The sequence below is a fragment of the Mustela nigripes genome, chromosome 2 (genome assembly GCF_022355385.1).
Source record: "Mustela nigripes isolate SB6536 chromosome 2, MUSNIG.SB6536, whole genome shotgun sequence".
NCBI lineage: Eukaryota > Metazoa > Chordata > Mammalia > Carnivora > Mustelidae > Mustela > Mustela nigripes.
In genome coordinates this window covers 30,290,569-30,313,546 of record NC_081558.1, presented here as the reverse complement: position 1 = coordinate 30,313,546, position 22,978 = coordinate 30,290,569, and the positions used below count along the sequence as shown (strand labels likewise).

At 37.1% G+C, this 22,978-nt stretch overlaps 1 protein-coding gene across 4 annotated transcripts; it reads right to left on the bottom strand.

Annotated features, from left to right (window-relative positions):
• Nucleotides 1–3,851: 3,851 nt before the first annotated feature.
• CEP15 (centrosomal protein 15) lies at nt 3,852–22,732 on the bottom strand. 4 transcript variants are annotated; one of them, XR_009402383.1, is made up of 7 exons: nt 22,650–22,732; nt 21,889–21,999; nt 21,182–21,265; nt 19,655–19,778; nt 9,965–10,039; nt 7,618–8,025; nt 3,852–4,294 (listed from the first exon to the last, which is right to left on the bottom strand). XR_009402383.1 is itself a non-coding variant. In XM_059390085.1 (6 exons), the coding sequence occupies exons 3-6, from the start codon at nt 21,232–21,234 to the stop codon at nt 7,894–7,896; spliced, it is 384 nt and encodes a 127-aa protein (XP_059246068.1). In that variant the 5' UTR covers nt 21,235–21,265; nt 21,889–21,999; nt 22,650–22,732; the 3' UTR covers nt 7,519–7,893. The 4 variants fall into 4 exon arrangements, 3 of the variants coding, with proteins under 3 accessions (XP_059246068.1, XP_059246066.1, XP_059246067.1); XM_059390085.1 differs by lacking the exon at nt 3,852–4,294 and having other exon boundaries at nt 7,519–8,025; XM_059390083.1 differs by lacking the exons at nt 3,852–4,294; nt 7,618–8,025 and adding an exon at nt 8,192–8,669.
• Between the last annotated feature and the right edge of the window lie 246 nt (nt 22,733–22,978).

Here is a 22,978-nt window from a genome sequence, read left to right as displayed (position 1 = left end):
TTTCTTGGTTCCATTGTCAAATATTAGCTGACCATAAATTTGGGGGTTTATTGCTAGGCTGTCGATTCTGTCCTATTGGTCAATATGTCCGTTTTATACCAATACCATACTGTTTTAATTACTATAGGTTTGTAGTATAGTCTGAAATCAGGAAGTATGATACCTCTTTGGCTTTGTTCTTAGGATTGCGTCAGCTATTCATGGACTTTGTGGTTTCATTTAAATTTTAGGATTGTTTATTCTAGTTCTCAGAAAAATGACATTGGAATTTTGAAAGAGATTACTTTGAATCTGTAGATGGCTTGGGGTACTTTGGACTTTGTAACAATATTAGTTCTTCAAAACCATGAAAATGGAATATCTTTCTATTTTTTGTGACTTCAATTTCTTCCATCAGCATCTTGCAGTTTTTATTGTTCAAATCTTTCATTTCTTTGGTTAAGTTTATTCCTGTTTGATTATTTTTGATGCTTTTGTGAATAGGATAATTTTTTATTTCTTTTTTAGACATGTCATCGTTACTGTGTAGAAGTGCAACTGATTTCTGTATTTTGATTTAATATCCAGCAGCTTCACTGAATTGATTTAGTTCTTTGGTTTTTTTTTGGCTGAGTCTTTAGGATTTTCTCCATGTAAGGTCATGTCATGTACAAATGACACTTTCACCTCTTCTTTTCTGATTTCGATACCTTTTGTTTCTTTCTCTTGCCTACTTGCTCTAGCTAGGATTTCTGAGAGTGGGTATCCTTGTCTTATTTGTGTTCTTAGAGGAAAAACTTTCAATCTTTGTCGTCAAGTATGATGTTAGTTGTGGGTTTGTCCTATATGGCCTTTATTATGCTGAGTATGTTCTTCTGTACCCAGTTTGTTGAGTGTTTTTATCATGAAAGGATGTTTTATTTTGTAAAATGCCTTCTCTGCATTTAGTGAGATGATAATATGGTTTGTCTTTCATTCTGTTAATGTGGTGTATCACATTTATTGATTCATGTATATTGAACCGTACTTTCCGGCCACAGAAAAGTTTCATTTTTTTTTCATGATGTATGATAACTTTAATGTGTTGTACACATTTATGTACCCTTAGTACATAAGTGTATTTATCTATTTATCTACCCTTAGTACACTTTAATGTGTTGGTTTTCTGATATTTTGTTGAGAATTTTTATATCTGTATTCATCAGGGATAGTGGTCTGTATCTTCATCTGGCTTTGATATCAGGGTAATTCTGGACTTATAAGATAAATTTGGGAGAGTTCCCTTCTCTTAGATTTTTGAGAGGAGTTGGAGGAGGATTGATGTTAATTATTTTTTAACGTATGGTAGAATTTACCAGTGAAAAGATTTTTAGAATAATGATTTAATTTCCTTAGTTATTACCGATTAAGGTTTTCTATTTCTTTGTGATTCAGTCTTGGTAGGTTATTATGTTTCTAGGAATTTATCCATTTCTTCTAGTTTATTTAATTTATTGACATGTAATTATTCATGGTAATCTCTTATCTTATATATTTCTGTAGTTATCAGTTATAATGTCTCCTCTTTAATTTCTGATTTTGAGTCTTCTTTCTTTTGTGTTTGTCTAGCCAAAGTTTTGTCTATTTCATTTATCTGTTTAAAAAAAACACTTATTTTCATTGATCTTTTCTATTTTTTTCTCATCTCTAATTTATTTCTGTTCTAATCTTTGTTATTTCCTTCCTTCTGCTGTCTTTGAGCTTAGTTTGTTTTCCTTCTAATTCTTGAGGTTAGATTGTTTACTTGAGATCTTTCTACTAATAGATACACTCATCACTATAAATACCCTCTTAAGAACTGCTGATGCCATATCGCATAGGTTTGGCTCTGTTGTATTTCTGTTTTCATTTTTTTGAGATCTTTTTAAATTTGCCCTTTGACCTCTTCTTTGGCACACCGACTGGCCAGGAGTGTGTTGTTCAGTTTCCATGTGACTGTAAATTGTCTAGCTTTTTCTTACTGATTTCTAGTTTTGTCCCATTGTGGTCAGGAAAGATGCTTGATATGATTTTCAGTCTTCTTAAATTTTTTAAGACTTGTTTTATGGCCTATCCTGTGATCTATCCTGGAGAATGTTCAGTGTGCATTTCAGAAGAATGTGTATTCTGCTGCAGTTTGCTAGAATGTTCTATAAATGTCTGTTAGATCTGTATGGTCTAATATACGATTCAAGTGCAAGGTTTCCTTGCTAATTTTCTGCCTGGATGATCTGTCTGTTAGTGAAAGTGGAGTGTTGAAGTTCTTCTTATTGTATTGTTGTCTGTTTTGCTCTTCAGATCAGTTATTGTGTGCTTAACATAGGTAGGCTCTGTGATGTTGGGTGCATATATATTTATATGATGTATTTTTTTGATGAATTGATCCCTTTATTATATAATGACCTTTTTGTCTCTTGATACTATTTTTGGTGTCATCTATTTTGACTGATGGAAGAATATCTACCTCCACTTTCTTTTGTAAACAAAAGAACATTTTGTTGTTGTGAACATTCATGTAAAAAATTATCTTCTTTAATAGTGAGGGTTTCATTCTTTATTACAAGTCTATCCATTAAATTTAGACAATGTCCAAATCAGTAGCAGTGAAAAAGTTTCTTCATTGGAAAACCCCAACTTGAGATCTTTGTATGGGGGGAAAATGTCTTCTGGTCATATTTTCTTTTCTTTTTAAAGATTTTATTTATTTATTTGACAGAGAGCGATCACAAGTAGGCAGACAGGCAGGCGGGGGTGGGAAGCAGGTTTCCTGCTGAGCAGAGAGCCCCATGCGGGGCTCAATCCCAGGACGCTGAGACCATGACCTGAGCTGAAGGCAGAGGCTTTAACCCACTGAGTCACCCAGGTGTCCCATTCTGGTTATATTTTCGAAGAAACTATGAAATCTGCTGTGTTTTCTTGCTTTGAGAAGATATTTTATATGTTCATACTATATTAGATCTTATTACCATCTAATATATTATGTATTACTTGTTTGTTTTAATCCAACTTCAAACCTCTCCATGGGGCGCCTGGGTGGCTCAGTGGTTTGGGCTGCTGCCTTCGGCTCGGGTCATGATCTCAGGGTCCTGGGATCGAGCCCCACATCAGGCTCCCTGCTCCGCAGGAAGCCTGCTTCCCCCCCCCCCCCCCCCTCTCTCTCCCTGCCCCTCTGTGTGATCTCTCAAAAAAAAAAAAAATCTTTAAAAAAAAAAAAAAAAAAAAAAAACCTCTCCACCTTCCACCCTCTCCGCAGTGTAAATTCCAGGAGGACATGGATTTGAGGGGCAATTTTATGTCCTGCTATACTTCTGGTGTTTAGAACTGTGAATGCTACACAGTGGGCAATCAGTAAGATCTGTTGAAGGCATGAATGAATGGTGCTTACATGTTACCCAGCTTTATGTTTTCCTGGATAGCATTTTAAAAGGTTCTACATTTAGCTTCTTTTGAACATCTCAGTGTTACTGGTTTTCCTGGGGTAGAGCATTCTAGTACAAAATGTCTGTGTTATATAGACCTTATAAATGGTTGGAAACAAGGTACGGAGAAGGATTATGCTGTATTGGGAAAGGAAAGAAGATAGAGATGGATTAGAGAAATTATATACATCGAATTTTATCCCCCTCTAATTTGACTATAGTGTCCCCAAAGTGATAACATGCAGAACATCAGAGACCCTTGTACAATGATAACCCCGACTTACGAAGGAATAACAAAAAATCATTTGACCCTAACAGTGAAGGTTAAATGATCTATCATCAAAAACATAGAAACAAACTAAATCATCCCTTTCTTTTCTTTTTTTTTTTTTAATTTATTTAACAGAGAGAGATCACAAGTAGGCGGAGAAGCAAGCAGAGGGGAAGGGGGGGAGCAGGATCCCTGCTCAGCAGAGAGCCCGATGTGGGGCTCGATCCCAGGACCCTGGGACCATGACCTGAGCGGAAGGCAGAGGCTTAACCCACTGAGCCACCCAGGCGCCCCCAAATCATCCCTTTCTTAAATGAGAACACGCCGCCGTTTCTGTTCCGAGCAACTATTTATTGATTCGTGCTAGTCAGTAGAGATACTGCTTTTGCAGTCTCAGGCTCTGTCTCTGAGATACAAATTAGAGGTTTTAAAATAGCAGGAACTTTGCAACATTACTGTAAGTAGGGAACCGGGTCCTTTTTCTCTTGTTAAGCAAGGAAACTTGACTCTTGAGAGGTAAGGTGATGTCCGGAAGTATTTTTTAGCCTCTGTCTTTGTTGGCGTCCTTTTCCTTGTCTTGGATTTAGGTAAGGATATAATGTCAGTTCTAGTTAGAAAAAGGAGATCACAATGCCAGGTGTCAAATCCACATATCAATCCTCTCCTTAATTGCTGAAGTTTGACACGTCCCTGTGTTTGTCCCAGAAAACTCAAAACGTTCTTTTATTAGCAGTAGGGAATTAAATTTCCTATGTAGACAAATTAACTTCTAAATTATAAGAGAAACAAATAAAAACACCACGAGAAGGTGGGGAGGGCACTTCCTGCTTCAACTTAAAGCTTTCTCAAAGTAATTTCTTTTTCCCTTCTCCATATTTTCTGCAGCTTGCTTGCTTGCTTTTCCTCTTTTTCTTGCATTGGAACTCACTATCTAGTTAGTACCTTCTCTGAAGAGTAAAGTTTTAGTCAGAAACACTTAAAAAAAAAAAAAAAAACTTAGAATCCTAATTAAAGTGAAAGAGGTCAGCCAGACTGTTGAAAAGTGTTTTCAAGCCATGTAGCTATTATGGTTGGGCAGTTCTTGAAACAGGGAGGGTAGAAACTCATCAGAAAGATTTAAGACTTTTTTCAAAGTCTATTTTAAATATAAAATGTGAATTGGTTTAGAGTAATAAAGACTAATAGAATAAGGAAAGAAAAGAATATATTTTGTGGATTAACCAAACTCATGGCCTTGTGCACTAAATTTTATACTCTAAAACCTGACAGGGCCTTCTTCTTGTGATTGCTAACCCTGGTTTTTCAAACCCCCCACCTCCACCCCCAGGCTTGTCTCAGGTTATTTTAGAAGTGACAGAATAATCCCAGGTAAGCTTAATTTTGATTCAAAAATACAGCCACATACCCATCTCTCTCTTTCTCGCTCTTTTTTTTTTTTTTTTTTTTTTGATGGAAAAGGGGGATGAGGCAAAGACCACCAAATTGTGAAGAAAGGTAAAGATTATTACAGCCCTCTCGGTCTTCAGTTGACAAGTGAAAACACCTTGTATGTAATGCAAAGGAAAAACTGTCCATTTGACCTCATTTTCATTCACACTGCTCCCAACACCCAGGAAAGACCAGATGTCTGGTTTCTAGAGTATTGGGCTTTTTCCTAGTAAAATTTATTTTTTGAAGTTTGGAAAAAAACAGCAGCTCCTTCTGACCTCAATATTTTATAGTTTAATAATTTCATGTACTAAAAGTATTCCAGCATAAAATGAGCTTTGAATATTTACACATTTGCAATAATCCAAGGAAGGCTGTTTAAAGAAAATCTTGAAATGAACTTTATTTTGAAAATCTTGTTATTATTAAAAAAAAAAAACAAGCAAAAACAAATTCATAGTTTTCATGACTAGGAGGTACAATGTAGCATATGGTAAAGGTACTGAATTGGTGGGGTGGAGTGGGGGACAGGGAGGTAGTATGAGTAGATGACCTTTCTTTTTCCTTGTCTGATTTCTTCTAAGAGCCATACAAAATATACATGATCTATGGTATTTCTTCCCTCCTTACAGAAAACAATAGTTGGAAATTCCTATGTAAAGCTAATTTGCCTCAAAGAATATAAAGCCCTTTAATGGGGTATCTAGGTCCCTATGGAAATTTTTTTTTAAACATACACCATGTGGTGCAATCTGTTACAGTCTACAAGGAGGGAAGGGGGGGAAGCTATGTGGGGGCCAGGAATAAAGTCACATGTGGGAGTTTTTGAGGTATTCACTAGTAACAGGGAAACAGTACAGCTAAAACCTAGAAGTAACATCGCTTCTGCCCTAAGTCGTAACCCAGGGTATATTAAATGTATGCTCTTTTTTAGAAACTATTTAGCAAGTTAGTCAATTTAGGGGAGGAAAAAAACCCACCTTTTCTGAGATGGATAAATTGCTATTCATTTTGTATTTTAATCTAATCTACTGGTGATTTAATTTACAGAACTCAAAGGAAGTGTGCACTCAAATATTTGAGGATGTTAACGTATCAACCACTGTTTAATTTTGGAATGTGCCTACTTGCTTGACACAATATTTTACCATCTCAACAAATGTTTAGCCTTTTTTTCACTTGACTAAAGAGAAATAAGTTTCACATCGCTTCATTCACCTTCTTATGTGCATATGCTGGGAAAGATTGGATGTTAAAAAAAAAAAATTCCTCATGTTCCTTTCTACTACATCTAAATCTGTTTACCAATTCAAAGCTGCTAAAAAGCCCTGTATTCTCCTGCTAAATCAACTGGATGGCTAGAAACCAAACTGTGATGTAACAGGAAAAAAAAAAATTATCAATTTATTTTCATGTCAGAACATTCTTGAGAAGGTATAAATTGTTCTGGTCTCTATGCCAGTTTTCTTTTTTCTTCCTTTCTCTCTCTCTCTCTCTTTTTTAAAGGCTTTCAGCTTTTAAGCCGATACTTTTTATAGTTATATAACAGTTCTAATATTTTGTGACATTTTGTATTGTGACACTATAGATGAAATTGTCATCGGACTGACACTCTGTGCTGTTTATTCCTTAATTACAACTGTTAACACTGTAGAGAAGTGTGCTAATCTGCCAGCGCATATTATGAAAACAACATTATTGTTACCCACACCAACACCCACTCAACAGGATATTTCCAAGATGGTAGTTTAAAGGAACTGATCAGCACAATGGACGTTTCAGTATAGGTTTTGTTTGTTTGTTTGTTTAAAGCTTGTCCTACTGTCTTCATGTAAAAACACACACCAGTTTGAAATTTTTATACTCTTGAATTGTAATGAGCATAGACTCCCCTTACTAGCAGGAGCTGCGTCTATAGTCAGAAAAATTAAAAAAAATTTTCGAGCACTCTAGCAGTGGAGGACTGGGGAGCCGCAAAGCTTTCTGACAGTTGTTTAGGAAATAAAGAAAACAAAGGAGAGGGAAGGGCAAGTTTAACGATGAAAAGATGAGGGGAGTTACTTGCATTCACAGAGTTGGTAGTCCTTAACTAACTAAGTCAAAATCCAATACCATTTCCAGCTCTAATAGGTGACCTTTTTCTGAACCAAGTCTGAGCCCCGCTGAAACTGGCTACTTCTCAAATGCTTTGTAGTTTAGTTCTTTCCTCCGGAACCTTCAGAGGTTTGATTATCTATAAGGGACAAAATCCTATAAATCCATTGTCTAACATACTATATTGAAGCAGTTCAGTGCCTCTATTTTTTCCATTTGTTAAAGGAAACTGTAATGGCCAACAGCCACTTGGATTCTGTGCTGAACCCAATCCCCATAATAAAAAAGCCAAAATGATTCTAGAAAATGTAAAGTCAGAACAAGTATTCATTGTTTAGATGAGAATGATTATAAATGATTTTTTTTTTTTAAAAGAAGGACACATGTAACACTTACTTAGCAACTTACTTAATAAACAGTCCAGCTTTCAGTATTAGCTCTTAACACTTCCATGGGTTTGGCAGAAAGCAAATTTATGACTCTGAAGTAAGAGTAGGTCTCAAAGTGATAGAACCTGAGATTTGTCAGCTGATTCTCTTATCTTCATGTCATCGAGGAGGTAACGGGACAATATGAACATATTCGATTCCTAAGGCACCCGAAATGACCTGCGTATTCTTTTAATACTCAGCTGTACTAAAAAGGTTTTTTTTTTTTCTTTGAAAAGAGTATGTGAAGTAGTTATCACTGTGCCTCATTCTGAACGGTATTTTCTGCTTCATTTTCATTTTCAACACCGATAGGATATGGTGCTCTTCCTAAAAGAAACTGTTCCCATTTGGGAATATATTCTTCTACTGATGCCCAGTAAAGAGTCTGGAAAAAAAACAACATCCAAAAGTAAAAAAGCATATCAAGCAATTGAACTTGGCTCTTCATAATAGTCTAAATGTTTATTCACTGAAGTGTGTGTGTGCGTGTACACACACACACATACACACATATACGTAGAATGCACTTCCTCTAGAGAATATTTTATGTTAATTTTAGAAAGAAATCTGGCTACTTACTAGTGTTAATTTTCAAATTTCTCAGTAAAACCGGAGCCTGGCAGAATTACAGGTTTGGGGATTTTATTGTGATTTTACACGCCCTCTTGTGGCCAACCGTGTGATTATTACCAGTGGTATAATTTATGGCTACAATCATTAAATGTTTTTGTTTACTCTTCCAAATCCCATACCAAATGATTACCCATACTAAAAATATTACAATGAAATTACTAGACATGAACAACTGCTTTATAACTAATATAAAAAGATTTCACCTGGGGTGAGATCAGGAGCTAAAACATAACTAGTGTGTTATAGCACAGGACTCAGGTGAATTGACTCCTTAATTGTATGGGGGAAAACACTTAAAATATTCATCCACTGTATCTTTAAGAAGAGTACTCGATATGGTAAACTGTAATTTCTTCCCAGTTTCTTCCTTCCTTCCTTTCTTTTTCTTTTTGTATCCTGAGAAAAATAATACCAATATCATGTAACCATTTTTAATTCCAGTAACTTGGAAGTTGAGACACTGTATTATTGGCCTGAATATAGCAAGTCTATAAGCTATGAAAGCTCAGGCAAGATCACCATATAATATCTACAAGCTTTGATGGTTCTTGGGTGACTGCCCTGAGGGGGCCAAAGAAAAGTATACTGCCAAAAGCTCTGTATCATGGGAGGGCATTTTGGATGGGATCATCACTATCAATCTTATTTTGGGGAATTAAGCCGAAGAATTACTTAGCATTAAGAACACATAGTGATTCACTCTGCACATTAACAAGGCATAGGAGTTCTGAAAGTTGAAATTATGAGCAGTTTTGCATATCCACCCCTCTGTGCATGTGGTCTGAGAAATAGCCAGACACACTTAAAATGGAGGTCGTCCTGTTGTGCAAGACTAGCTAAGGAAAATACCAACCAGGGCCTGTGGTCGGGAGTTTCTCCACCATTCACGGCTGGATGAACCCCTATTGTGGGGGCCCCGTATAGGCCAGAGTAAGGTATTGGAGAATTCAACAACAGAAAAGACATGCCCAAGGCACAACTTTGTACCACAGCTCTTTCTGTTCTTGATCACTGCCTTTTCTTATTACTCTAGATGACACAGAAAATTGAAGGGCAAATTCTCAGCCTTTAATTTTGAGTCTATTCACTTCCCTGCTTAGGCAGCAAGCAAAACTGTATTTGAAAAAGGTCATTAGGAATATAAAATTAAACTATTCTATATGTAGTAAATTTCCTTTCATCACAGATATATTCATATACCAAATAGGGTTTATTTTTGCCAACAGTCTTCCCAATCTGTTCTTGAACTGAGCAAAATAAAACAGACAAAAGCCACACTATACTGCATGATAATATGCATTTAAATAGCTTTGGTTGAAATTTGGTGAAAGGACTGAACTGCTAACATTAGCCAACAGGAAAAGCACTTTGGTTAGGCATGCTGTCATCTTAGGATTTAGTGCATGCTGTCTACTGTCTGTTACGGTTTAACAGGATAGGTGTTTCTAGATGAAAAGATATAGGATCTTTATAAAATTGTCACTTGATAAATCTTTAAAAATCAAAATACTTATCAGTTCCTTACTGTGTACAAAGCACAGCACTGTGGACATGTAAGGAGCAATCAGACACATCTTATTTTACGGAATAAATAAATCTGGGAAATGCACACATCTAACCCCAGTTAATTTATAATGCACTACTAACAGAATGGGGTCTCTTTCTATACTTTTGTTCTTTAAGATTCTCACCTCAAGAGAAACCACCTCTGGTGATGGAATTGGGTGAATCCGGGTCTGCAGAGACTTTTCTGCGGCTTCTATATCCTATAATAGGTGTCAGTGTTTAAGAAACAAAATGTATTTATGTAACACATACAAATGGCACCTGTAATAGCAATGTCTGTACCCCAAATGTCAACTCTTCTCTGGATAAACCGTCTGAACTGAAGGAAGGTCACTGCAGTAGGAGGACTGATCATTACTTAATCAACCAGTTTCAAATAGAAAAAGCAGCATTTCTTGTTTTAAAATAAGAAGTGTCGGGGGTGGGACTTTCAAGGTCTTCCTTTTCATTTAAAATAGTAAATGCCAGTAATTCTGGCAAAAAGGACTTTCTTCCAAAACTGCTCAGGACACTAACATAGCTCTAAAACCATTAAAAACAGCCAGATGGATAAAACGGTCCAATATTCAGGTACCAAAAACAGTCATAGAGTCAGCCCCACACTGAGCTAACCTTTCAAGTGAAGAGTTCTAGTCCAGATCATGCAAATGGTATAGTAAGGTCACACATTTCATCTGTTCAGTATTCTGTTTTTTAATTTTATACTTATGCAAATCCTCCACGTATTCGAAAGAAAGTCAATGAGGTACCTCAGTACTTTGCAACAAGAGTCTTTTCAGAAGATTCTGGGTACTTAGGACTCGATTTCTGGGGCATTCTCATTGGCCAGCTTTATGGCTGTGTCGTACATCATTCAGCTGATGACATGTAAGCCCTGTGCTTTAATCTGTCGTGTGACATGTGGGTGTGTGCGTTTTCTCTTGCGGTTGCAGAAGCGCAGGGGCAATTACATTTAACGCAGACCCGGGTGAAGATGTAACCTTGATATGTGGATGAAGTACAGCCCAGAAATGTAGGACTCTCCCACGTTGTCAGTGAAACACTGAGCTCTATTTCATGCTCCCCAAATTGGCACCTGTGTTGTCTTGTGCTTGCTTATGTTTGTCAAGTTCACAGAGGCCTTGGCTGTAGGCCGTGTCAATTTTGTCTCTCCTGTGAGATCGGTGAGTTGATCGAAAAGAGAAAGTTCTCTGATCCATGTACAAGCATTGGAGCAATCTAAGTACAGGGCTGTTGGACAGACGGAGAGAGATGGAAAAGGACGTGGGAGTGGGGTGTGAAGAATCCAATGCTGAACAGGAGAAAAGAGCGAGCAGATGGCAGTGGCGGGAGCAAGGAATGGGTGTGAAATGTAAAAGGGAAAAACAGGAAATTCCCTAAAGGGACTCCCCAAAGTTGCACAACCATTAATGCACCTGCTGTCTCGAAGAAGGTGATTTGAAGGGGAAAACCATCAATTTAGGGATAAAAAGCCCATCTTATTAGCCACGTCTCTTCCCTACCAGAAGTTCAGGGCCAAGACGCACACTAAAGTGCTTCTGATGCCAACATTACAACTGACACTGAAGATTAACTCTTCTGTGATTGCAGGGAGATTTTTACAACATCCTGGGAAAATTATTTTTTACTTTCATAAATCAAACAAACAATAGACTCACAACTCCACTGGCCCCATTATAAGAACAATTGTAAATTTATGGTTGGTGGTAGACTTAGGTGCCACTAGCACCTGTAGACAAGATGATAAACACTTCTCTTAAAGACCAGGAAATAAGGATATTGGCTCTCCTAGAAGAGCAGATCTGCAGTGGAAGAGTAGATATGAGCAGGGATCTGTGACCTGGTAAAACAGGCCTATGGTTAGTAACTTCAGTGTCATCTCTGCAGCCTGTCGACAAGGGATTATCACCTCTCCAGAGAACTTCTTTTGTAAGTGAGATTTTTACTTTCTTAGATGTTTTGCTTACCTCTCTGACTCCTACTTCTCTTTCTCCTAAGTTGGCGCCTTTTTCTCTTCTTAATCCTAAGTGTGGGCTTTCTAAGATTTGTGACATCTGTCCTCCTCTTTTTGCTTTTTCTCTCTCCAAGACTGTCTCTTATCTAGCTTCAACTATTAATATAGAGGGATGGATAACTTTTCTTCCCAGCCCTTATTTCTCAACCTGATGAAACCAAACTCCCCTTAATCCTACTTAGTGTACTGAATGTACTATAGTGGGAGTTCTACTCCTGCAGATACCTATGCTGTATCTTCTACCTTTGACTGTTCTTATTCCCTGACATTTAAAAATTCAAAGGTCCATAGATGACTCCTGTAGGATGTCTCCCCTAGCCTGTCCATGCCATTTTCAGTGCTGTGATCTTATTATCACACTTACTTGTTCAACAAATATGTATTTGGACCATCTCTCATTTTACTTTAACCACATATGGAATTGATTAGTTTTGCTAAAATTACTACTTTAAATATGTCTTTACACAGATTAAAAAAAAATAGAGACCCACTACACAGAGGATAAAGTATGAATTCCTTAGCCTGATTGAAAAATCTCTGCCTTCTGTAGCAAGTTATAGCCCATTACTTCCAATTAAGAACCTTCTGTTTGACTATATGCTGCCAGAAGGTACGGACTGTGCCTCATTCAACCTTTCAGCATCCGAGAATCTAACAAAGTGCAGGGTATGTACTAAACACTTAAATATTCATTATGTAAATAAATGACTAAGGTGTCAACAGTCTCCTGTGCATAAATAAAAAACTTAAAAAAAAAAGTACCCAAGGGGATAGGGGGAGAAAAGCAAAAAAAAAAAAAAAAAAAGCAGATGAAGAGAGGCTAGACTCACCTGTCCAGACCTTGGTATCTTGCCTTATAGATCTGCCACTAGATCATTTAAAAACATATACAATTATAGAACAAATGAAAAAGCCAGTCCCTAAAAATTGAAAACAAAAGGAAAGAAAGAATCTGTCATCTAGTTGGTGGCATAACCACATTAAGAAAAAGTACCTCAGGTGGTCTTAGAACACAGTATTTTGACTGAGCATCTGGAATGAGATATGCCCCACGAACAAAAAGGATAGTGAAAAGTGTCTGACTGAAAACTGTACTCAGTAATCATAATGTTGCTGGTAGTGCTGTCTACATTATGGGTTAAAGTAAATGAGTAGTTATGCTGGTACTGGAAAATTATTTAGGAACTGAGGTTTTTGGTTTGAGGGGGAAAAAAGAGGTAAAAGATGGATTTTAAGTTAAAAGTCTTACAATCATGTAATCAAAATGGAATTATTGGTATGAGCTCTTGATGAATTTTATCTTTTAAAAAAAGTTATAATAAACATCCCTAGAGCCCAGATGAAGGGCTCTAAACATGTATTCTCATCAAAAGGATCCAGGGCTCCTTGGAGCAATGGTCAGTTCCAGGTCTAAGCGGCAAATGATGGCCTGGAAGATGCCAGAGTAGAAAGAAAGAAAACTATCAAAGACTGTTAAGATCACGTCAAAGGCATTCAGGAGATAACTTGGAGGTTCTCCCTTGGTAAAAATGGGATAATTTGAGCATCACTGGGAATACAAATTGAAGAGGGTCCAGACCTTTCAAATCACAGAGGTATTTAAGAGCATCAACATCTAATTGGTCACTTTTGGAGGATATTAGAGAACCAATCTATTTTTGAAAACTAAGTACAGAGAAAGAAACAAGAACTTATATATTTTTTCCTATATGAAGTGTACTTCAGTATAACCCAATAATTGATGAGGGGACATTTATCTTTGAATTTGAGTATCACTTTGCAACCCTTAGTGAAAGGATCATGATCATCGGTGACTGCTAACATTTCAGAAAGAGAGATAGCCAGGCATTATGAAGTGTTCTTCCCCAAAACATCGACCCTGAATCTGATCAGGCCTCTAGATCTGCTCTTTTAATCCATTAGGCTCTGTGGCTGCGGAGCACTTGAAATGTGACAAGCCCGAATTAAGAAGCATTGTAAATGGAAACTACACACTGAATTTTGAAGGCTCAATGAGGAAAAAAAAACCCCATAAAATATTTACTAACTTCCAATATCAGTTACATTTGAAATATGAAATTAATACATTTCCTTTAATCTGTGCCTTTTAACTTTATTAAAAGTGGTTACTAGAGTGGTGCCTGGTTGGCTCAGTGGGGAAGATCAGGGGATGCTTGATCTTAGGGTTATGAGTTTGAGTCCGTTTTGGGTGTAGAGATTACTTAAATAGATAAAAGCTTAAAAAGTCATTATTAGAAAATTTAAAATTATTTGCATTATCTTCCTGTAGCATAACATAACTTCTGTCAGTTTATGGGAATTACAGGGAACAGAGGAACTTACTAAGTGATACCTCAGCAGTATAATTAGCAGTATGCAGAATTTGGGAAACTATAGGAGAAATGAGGCAATTCCTTCAACAAATAAAAGTGGGTTAAAAAAAATAAAGGCAGAGGGAACTTTTAGAGATTTGAGAGACCTATCAGTCAGTTACGTACTAGACTTTATTTGGATCCAGATTCAAACAAATGTAAAAATACTTTAATCAGAGACATCTGAATCCTGACTGAATATTTGAGGAATTGTTGTTAATTTCTTAGATGGATCATGGTATCGTAATTGTACTTAAAATAGCCCTTATCTTTGAGTGATAATTACTGATGAAAAAGACGTGATATTTACAAATGAAACAATATGATGTCTGAAGATTAGCTTCAACATAATTTGAGGGGTAGGACATGAAGGTGACGAGTGTAGATGAAACAAAATTGGCTGTGTTTTGAAAATATAATCTTCTATTCCCTTTTATACATAGGTTTGAAATATTATGTAACAATTAAAAAACAAGTTTCTGGTATGGATGGTGGTATAAATATTACGCCATGACAGGATTCAGCAGCCTCTGTAAAGGAGTTGACTTGTGATTAGGAAAGATCAACTATGAGCACAAACTCATTTACTGAGATTTCTTTCTTTCCTCTTGTCTAGACCTGTCCTTTCCTCCTAACCCTAATATCTATCTTCCTATAAGTATATATAGTGAAGCCAGCCAAAGCTAGACTGGGTTTAATCTTTTAATTAGCTGAAGGGGCAATTTCTAGGATTGAAAAAAGAAGATCCTTGGGGCGCCTGGGTGGCTCAGTGGGTTAAGCCGCTGCCTTCGGCTCAGGTCATGATCTCAGGGTCCTGGGATCGAGTCCCACATCGGGCTCTCTGCTCGGCGGGGAGTCTGCTTCCTCCTCTCTCTCTCTCTGCCTGCCTCTCTGCCTACTTGTGATCTCTCTCTGTCAAATAAATAAATAGAATCTTTAAAAAAAATTAAAAAAAATATTTAAAAAAAAAAAAAAAAGAAAAAAGAAGATCCTAAAGCACGAGATACAGGATCATTGGTACAAGGAACACTTAAACATTTGTCAAACTTGCTCTTCATTGAATTGGAGAAGAGGAGAAGTGTGAGGAGGAAGGAGGAGAGACTGTGTCCTCTAAGCCACTGGCCGTGGAGGGGGGGAGTGCAGTTTGTTGAAGGCTGTAACTGCCAGCTGCCCCAAGAAGACCTCTAGGACCTACCTTAAGGGAAGCACTTGTCGTATGTCTAATCTGCTGCTCCCATTCTTTCTCACCCTGGAATGTTGGTCCAACCTCCATGAGGTGATGCTCGCTACCTCAAAATTGCCCTTTTGGGTTAAACTGAATTTTGTTGGTGGAGGGTGGGGTGGGGAAAGAGGTCGAAGAGATGACTGTTTACATCATGGAAGTATTTATAGAAACAAAATTATCTTTCTCTTCCAAATCTGTACCAATCATGTTTGTTTTTAAAAGGAAGACACAACTTATTTTACTCATAAGAGGGAAACTAGCAGAAACTAACAATCCATTATCATTTGTGATATTTCATTGACTAAACCCTCAATGTGAATTTCTTCACTACTTAAATTCATGTCCATTGTTTTACTTTTATGCTTGGACCTTTGGGATTAGTCTTTTTGTTATTGTTCCCATTTTTAAATCATTCTTTTATTTTTTCCAAATACATTTAGAGAAATTTTGTTGGGTTCGATGCAGATTTTGGTGGGTTTATTTTTAAATCTAAAAATAACACTATGACTCCTGATTTAAAAAAAAAAAAATTGTTTCCCCATCAGGATTAAGGCCTATGTCTCCATTTAAATTTTAAATCTCCCATTGAAATGTAAGAATTATTTTTATACCAATCATGCATATCCCTTGTTAAAAGTATTCCCAAGTGTTTTTATAATTTCATTGTAATATAAATGTCATTTCATATTTTCCATTTGTATGTATAGGATTGAATGGTTATGTTGTATCTGTTAATTTTACTCAACTCACAATACACTAGTTTTTAAACAGCTTTGGCTTTTCTAAGTACATAGCTTTATCAATTAAAAATACTAGGGTTATATCGTACTTTCCAAAAATTAAAGCTCACTCTATGTTAACGTTTCTTATATTGGTCAAAGCATCTAAATAAGGTCAAATAATGGATGGTAATAGAGCTTATCCTTATTTTGTTAGTATCTTTAGAGGAATGTTTTCAAGTTTCAGTGGAACCATTTTTCAAATGTATTCTGTACTGAAGTACATATCCTTTTTTTTTTTTTTTAAGATTTTATTTACTTATTTGTCAGAGAGATCACAAGTAGGCAGAAAAGCAGGCAGAGAGAGAGGGAGAAGGAGGCTCCCAACTGAGCAGAGAGCCTGATGCAGGGCTCCATCCCAGGATCCTGAGATCATGACCTGTGCCGAAGGCAGAGGCTTAACCCACTGAGCTACCCAGGCACCCTTGAAGTATATATCCTGATGTAACTGAACCTGTTCTTGACAGGGAGTGGGTATTCGGAGTAGTTATTTCATGTTCTTCCTCTCTAAATTAGGAGATCAGTGCAGGTCAGTGGTTTTCACTATTCCTTAGAGCCACAGTAGAGCAGGCAAGGATGGGCCTTTGGCCAAAGCAGGTCCACTTTTACCCTTTCTAAATCTTTGAAAAAAATAGTTTTTATGCTAAAAAAAAAAAAAAATTAAAGCCTTAAGTGAAAATATAATCTTGTGCTTTTTACAGTTTCTCCCACCTGAAAATTCTGTGATTAAGTCCTATTTAGGTCACTTTCATGATAACCTCTATGGTAGAGCCCTTAAAATTATTTCCAGAGTTAGGGCACCTAGGTGGCTCAGTTGGTTAAGTGGCTGCCTTTGGCTCAGGTCATGATCCCGGAGTCTCAGGATGGAGTCCTACATCGGGCTCCCAGCTACACGGGGAGTCTGCTTCTCCCTCTGACCTTCTCTCCTCTCATGCTCTCTCTCTCAAATAAATAAATAAAATATTAAAAAAAAATTATTTCCAGAGTTTAAAACAAAATAATAAGAGGGAAAGCAGGATAAAAAAAATTACATATACAAGTATTCAAAAATATATATATATATATTTTTTTAAATTTTATTTATTTATTTGATAGAGATCACAAGTATGCAGAGAGGCAGGCAGAGAGAGAGAGAGAGAGAGGGAAGCAGGCTCCCTGCTGAGCAGAGAGCCCGATGCGGGACTCGATCCCAGGACCCTGAGATCATGACCTGATCCGAAGGCAGCAGCTTAACCCACTGAGCCACCCAGGTGCCCCTCAAAAATATTTTTTAAAAAAAGTCAGGGAAGAGACTGCATGTCTAACAGCAAGCACTGTATCTGGAATATAAGAGCTCAGTTAAATGCTTATTAAAACACTAAAGGGAAATGTATAAAAACATTAATTTCAAGCTGGGTGGGATGATTTGGAAAGTATGCCATTTCATCTTCTTGGCTCTTTCCAGTTTTTTACAGCAAGAATATTTTACTTTTAGGGGCAACTGGGTGGCTCAGTGGGGTAAAGCCTCTGCCTTCGGCTCAGGTCATGATCCCAGGGTCTTAAGATTGAGCCCCACATCAGGCTCTCTGCTTACTTGTGATCTCTGTCTGTCAAATAAATTAAAAAAAAAATTTTTTTTTTAAATTAAAAAGAATATATTACTTTTATAATCGGGGGCTAAAACACCATCTAAACTTCCTTCTAATGACAATGAAACTAGGTTCATTATCTTCCTTCCAGATATGGCAATGATTTCTTAGCTATTCTCCTTAAATCTAATCTCTCCATTCTGCAAATTACATTGCATCTAAATAGGAAATCAATCTTTCTTAAATGCCCATATGCTTCTTATATAAGTCCCTATTTTTCATTTGTTCAAACACTTTTAGTACCGTATTATCCCTACATATCAGTTCTCAGCTTCTTCAGTTAGTCTCACAAAACCTATCCAACCTTGTTTCCCGTGACTTCACAAGCTAGTTAGCTCAGGGTCCCACGGACCTAACACAGCCATTCATTCTTCTGGTCATGGTTCTTCTGTAAGAATGCAGTGGAATATCTTGCATTCTTCCTATTCAAACACAGCTCCAGCTTAGTTTCCCCTCTTAGACTTGTTAGAATATTCTAGCTTTTGATGATTTTTTTTTTAATACGTACTCCTAAAGTGCTAAGGATTCCCTATAACTTAATGTTCAATTAACTAAGGTCTCTTAAGTTGTGTGTGATAACCTTATGTCATCAGTTAAGCCTGTTAGCTAGCTGATGTAAAGAACTCTGAATTATTTTGTTAACTCCACTCTCTGCTCAGAACTAGCTCAGTAGTAAGGCCCTTCTGGGCATTCACCAAATACTTGCTCACTAAAAGGAAGCTACTTGAAAAAATCCAAATAGTACCTGTACTTGTTGCAGGTAAATACTGATCAAGCCATCAAGCCTTCTAATTTAGTTTTTCTGACTTTTCACAGCAAATTCCAGATTATCCTATAATTTCCATTTAAAAATAAATATTGCAAACACCATTGGGCAAGTAAGACATATGGCAACATAGAATGCTTTGGTAGCACTATGGCTGTGACTTAAATTACTGTGGATCAAACTGCCAGAAGCTGAGAAGATAACTGAATTTTCCTCTTCCTTTATCCTCTAGTGACTACATAAGATAACTATATCATGCCTATCGATGAAAATATTTAACAATAAAAAACTGAAAACACTGCTTTATAACTTAAATAATATAGCCTTACTCCCAAATGTTTTAGTCATAGGATCTCTTGGAAGCTTGAATGGAAGCAAACTTTAGGGTTTTAATTATGGATGAAGCCATACAATTCTGGAAGCAAAGTATAGCAAGCAGCCAAAAATGTTACACATATGATTTTACTCCAAATGGGCACATTGGCCAAATGGTGGGGCCCTGCGCAATCACATACTTTGACCACCTCCTCCATCACTATCAAGAGAGATATGGGAAATCTGTTATTTTAGATATGAATTCTACGTGCTGACTGTGGCCCTAGTAGGGCAAAATCAAATTTTTCTTATTTTGATGATGTTGAATAGTTTTGAGTTGGGTCTAAAAACCTTATAGGTAGTTCATGGGGTTTTAGGATCTCCCTATAAATAAAAGAAGATGGAAGATGGAAAGCTACATCTTGTATTTATTACTTCTTGCACAAAGGTGACCTCTAAATTTCTTCTATGGTCATTGGTTCCTCTGGTTGATTAAAAACACTTAGGTTAAACAAACTTCCTTTTTTTTTTTCCATTTAAAAAGGAATCCATATGCAATGTATCCAACTAACATGGGTTTAAAAACTAGATAGTGCTTCATTAATTTATTACTTAAAACAAAGAATATACATCAAAATTATGAAATTCACTTAAAATCTTTTTTTTTTTGCAAAGGTGGGGAAAAAGTCTCTATACTCAAAGTCATGGAAACTTACCATTAAAAGACTGAGGTTCCTTTTAAAAGCAGTCTCAGCTGCTTGCATCTGAGATGCCTTTCCCTTGTTTTCATCTATAAATTTATTGTCCATTTGTTGAAGTAACATTAATCTTTGTGATACTCTAGAAAAAAATAAAAATTATATAAAGTTTTTTTTAAAGGGTACATTTTTTTGCTTGACAAACATAAAACATTTATTTAATTATATCCCACTTCAAGTTCATCCTATTTTGAAAAACAATTACTATGTCAATTAATAAGGCACTGGAAAACTTAGATAGTCCAGTCAGTCTTAAATCTGGGTAAAATCATTCTTATTTTCATCAACATATCTGTCGTAACTACATGCTTCTGTTTTTTAAGCCTCTATGGTCTTTGCAATTATTTTAGAGTGTTAAAAACATGTTTTAATTTTTGGTGAAAATGCAAACTGTAATACATATCCCTTTGTACACATACTTATATATACCTCCCCACACACATACATTGATATAACTTGCTATACGAAACCTTCTGCTTAACACTTCAATACCCCTGAATCTCATGTTACACATTTAGAATTGCGCTAAACTTCCATATGTTTGAAGAAGCAATAAAAATATTTTTTTTCCTCTTTTTCCAAGAGAAAGATGATGGTTCCATATATGAATGAGAGGCTGTGTGTATGTATGCATACTCACAACAAGGTGAAACAGTAATTGAAGAAAGATGTAGAAAGTTGTAAGTAAATTTTCAAGCTACTTTGTTACATATATTTTAAAAATTTCTCATTGGTCAAATGCTCATTTTACAAGTTTTTTGGTCCTCTTAAATGATTGATTAAAAAAATGTCAGACGATAAAAAATACATGTGGTGTGTATATATATAACAGTCTAACTACTCTCCAGATAGTTATGGAGGTTATTAAGAAATGCTGTGTTTCAGAGGGCTGTTCTTGAGGGTAGCATTAAAATTGAGTTATTTCAACATTTTGATAAGGGAAAGATCTTAGAAAGCCAAGGAAGAGGGCCTGGTAATTAATTAAAGGAAAACATGAGAGCCCACAGAAAGAGGCAGAGAAGGTTATTATCAAGTATAAGTGCAGGACTGCTTATATAATTTGCAAGGCCTAATGCAAACTGAAAATGTGGGGCTCCTTTAAAAAACTATTAGGAATTTCAAGACAGCAACAGTAGAGCATTAAACCAAGTACAGGAACTGTGAGTACACAGGTCACATACTCATGAAGCCTGCCCTGGGTAAGAGGTGTACAGAAGTCCATTATATATATCAGTAAGGAAACTAGAAAGGTGAGAAGTGTGAATTTAACCAGATAATAGTAAGAGTTGTAAGAAGAGAACATAATTATACCTTGTAATCTTTGTTATTCTTAAGAGACAGTGACATTCCCGAACACCAAAATCTCTCAAGTGTCATAAAATTTAAATGATACCTTCAGACTTCCTAAGTCTTCTGCACACAATATTTCCACTAACAAAGCCAGTATAATTTATTAATTTAGATAAGCCTTTAAAAAAAACTTACATTTCTTCATGTCTCTTAGAAAGGTGAATTTCTTGAGCAAACAAGGAGGTCATGTTTAATCAAAGCTGCCTTATAAGCTTTCTGCTAAATAATAAAAATATTTAAAGTTACTTTAATGTCCTCAGCTTCATAGCAGCTGATTGTTTTATTACCTCAACCCATTGGTTCTCTCAGAAGAGAAAAATAAAAATTGAGATATAATGATGTACAAAATGAAAGAATGCATTTAAAACCATTTTTATTTACGATGCACAGTTTTTTATATGCCAGACGCATCCAAAATCACCATGAATCAGGTAAACTCAACAGATTTTACATTTCCTCCTCTTACTTCCTCACACTTTAACCTTAATCTGAATTGAAAACAAACAAGCAGCTGGTACTAAGACTAGTAAACATTTTATTGAATCAACAGAAAGAAAAAAAAAATTCACTCTGTAAAATTCAACACAGGAATACCATCCCTTATGCATGTGCACACACACATAGAAAGGCAAACAAGTTATAAGAACCAACTGGAAACTCATGGTCTTTCCTTTATTGGAAGACTGCCCAGTTCTACCATCTCTTTTCCAAATAAGAAAGTATTTTTCATGTATAACTGTGGGGAAAAGCCCAACTGGTCTCTTCACCTTACCCTGGGTGCTCAGGACTCCCATTTGGGGAGTTTAGGAAAGCCCATTTTAATGGTACATGAGCAAGCTCACCTTGACTGAAGGGCCTGGACCAATACAGATAAAGATCAAGTGAAGCGCTTTAAAGGCTCAGAGCAGGAAGGCGAATCATCTGGTTGCGTGCAATAGCTGAAGGTGACTGTCCTAAGGGAGAAAAAACAGGAATGATATTCTTTTCCTGGAGCGAAGCACTGGGTTTGCTAAATTTTATGATTTACACACTGTCGCTAATCTCTGAGTGTCCAGAGTGGATAGACTGAGCTGCTCCTTCAGTGCACATACATGGAAGCATATAGCAGTGATCCCAGCCAAGGGCAAAGAAACACTGCCTGCCTTCAACGGGTTTCCTTCTAAAGAAACCAATGTCTTGCGTTCAGCACCGAGGACAGCACTCGCCCGCCAGCCACAAGGATCGAGTTACAGACACGTATCCTCTAAGATCACTACCGACCAATCGTCGCCGCCTTCCTCCCCCTTTCGAATGCAGCGTCAAGGAAATCTCGGAAAGTTAGTCCACGGTAACTTCCTTTCCGTAATGCCCGCCATCAGCACTCCAGACAAACCCCAAGATAAATTCTGCCTTTCGAACCGAAGATCCGCGGGCTCTGAGTTCTTAACCCGGCAACCACTCCAACTTCCTGCTTATACTCAGAGGACTCACGACCTTTCCTCCTCCTCCCAGCTCTTCCCCCTTTAACGAGATGCTCCCCACCGGCCCTGCGAGAACACCTGCGCTGTTCTCGGACAGTCAGGGCACCCACTGGCCGCCCGTAACGCTGTGGGACTTCACTCACCTAGTCCCACTCGGCCCTTTTCTATAAAGGCGTCCGCTACGGTGCAGACGCTGGGTCTCAGGCCTGGGCGTGGTCACGCCACCGTCTTTGCGCACGCGCGACGAGGTGACGTGATCACGTTGCTATAAAAGGCGGGCCTCTGGCGCGAAAGGTGATGGCGCTGCCTTCAGGGAAGAGATTACCGAAGCGGTCCTTATGAGCCTTTCGAAAACGTTTGATGGTAGCTCAAACGTTTTTAGGCTTTTTAAGATGAAACCTGAATATGTTTTAGAGAGGGAAGCTAGAATGTCACAGAGTAGGGAAATGGGGGAAAATCCTTCAGAATACTC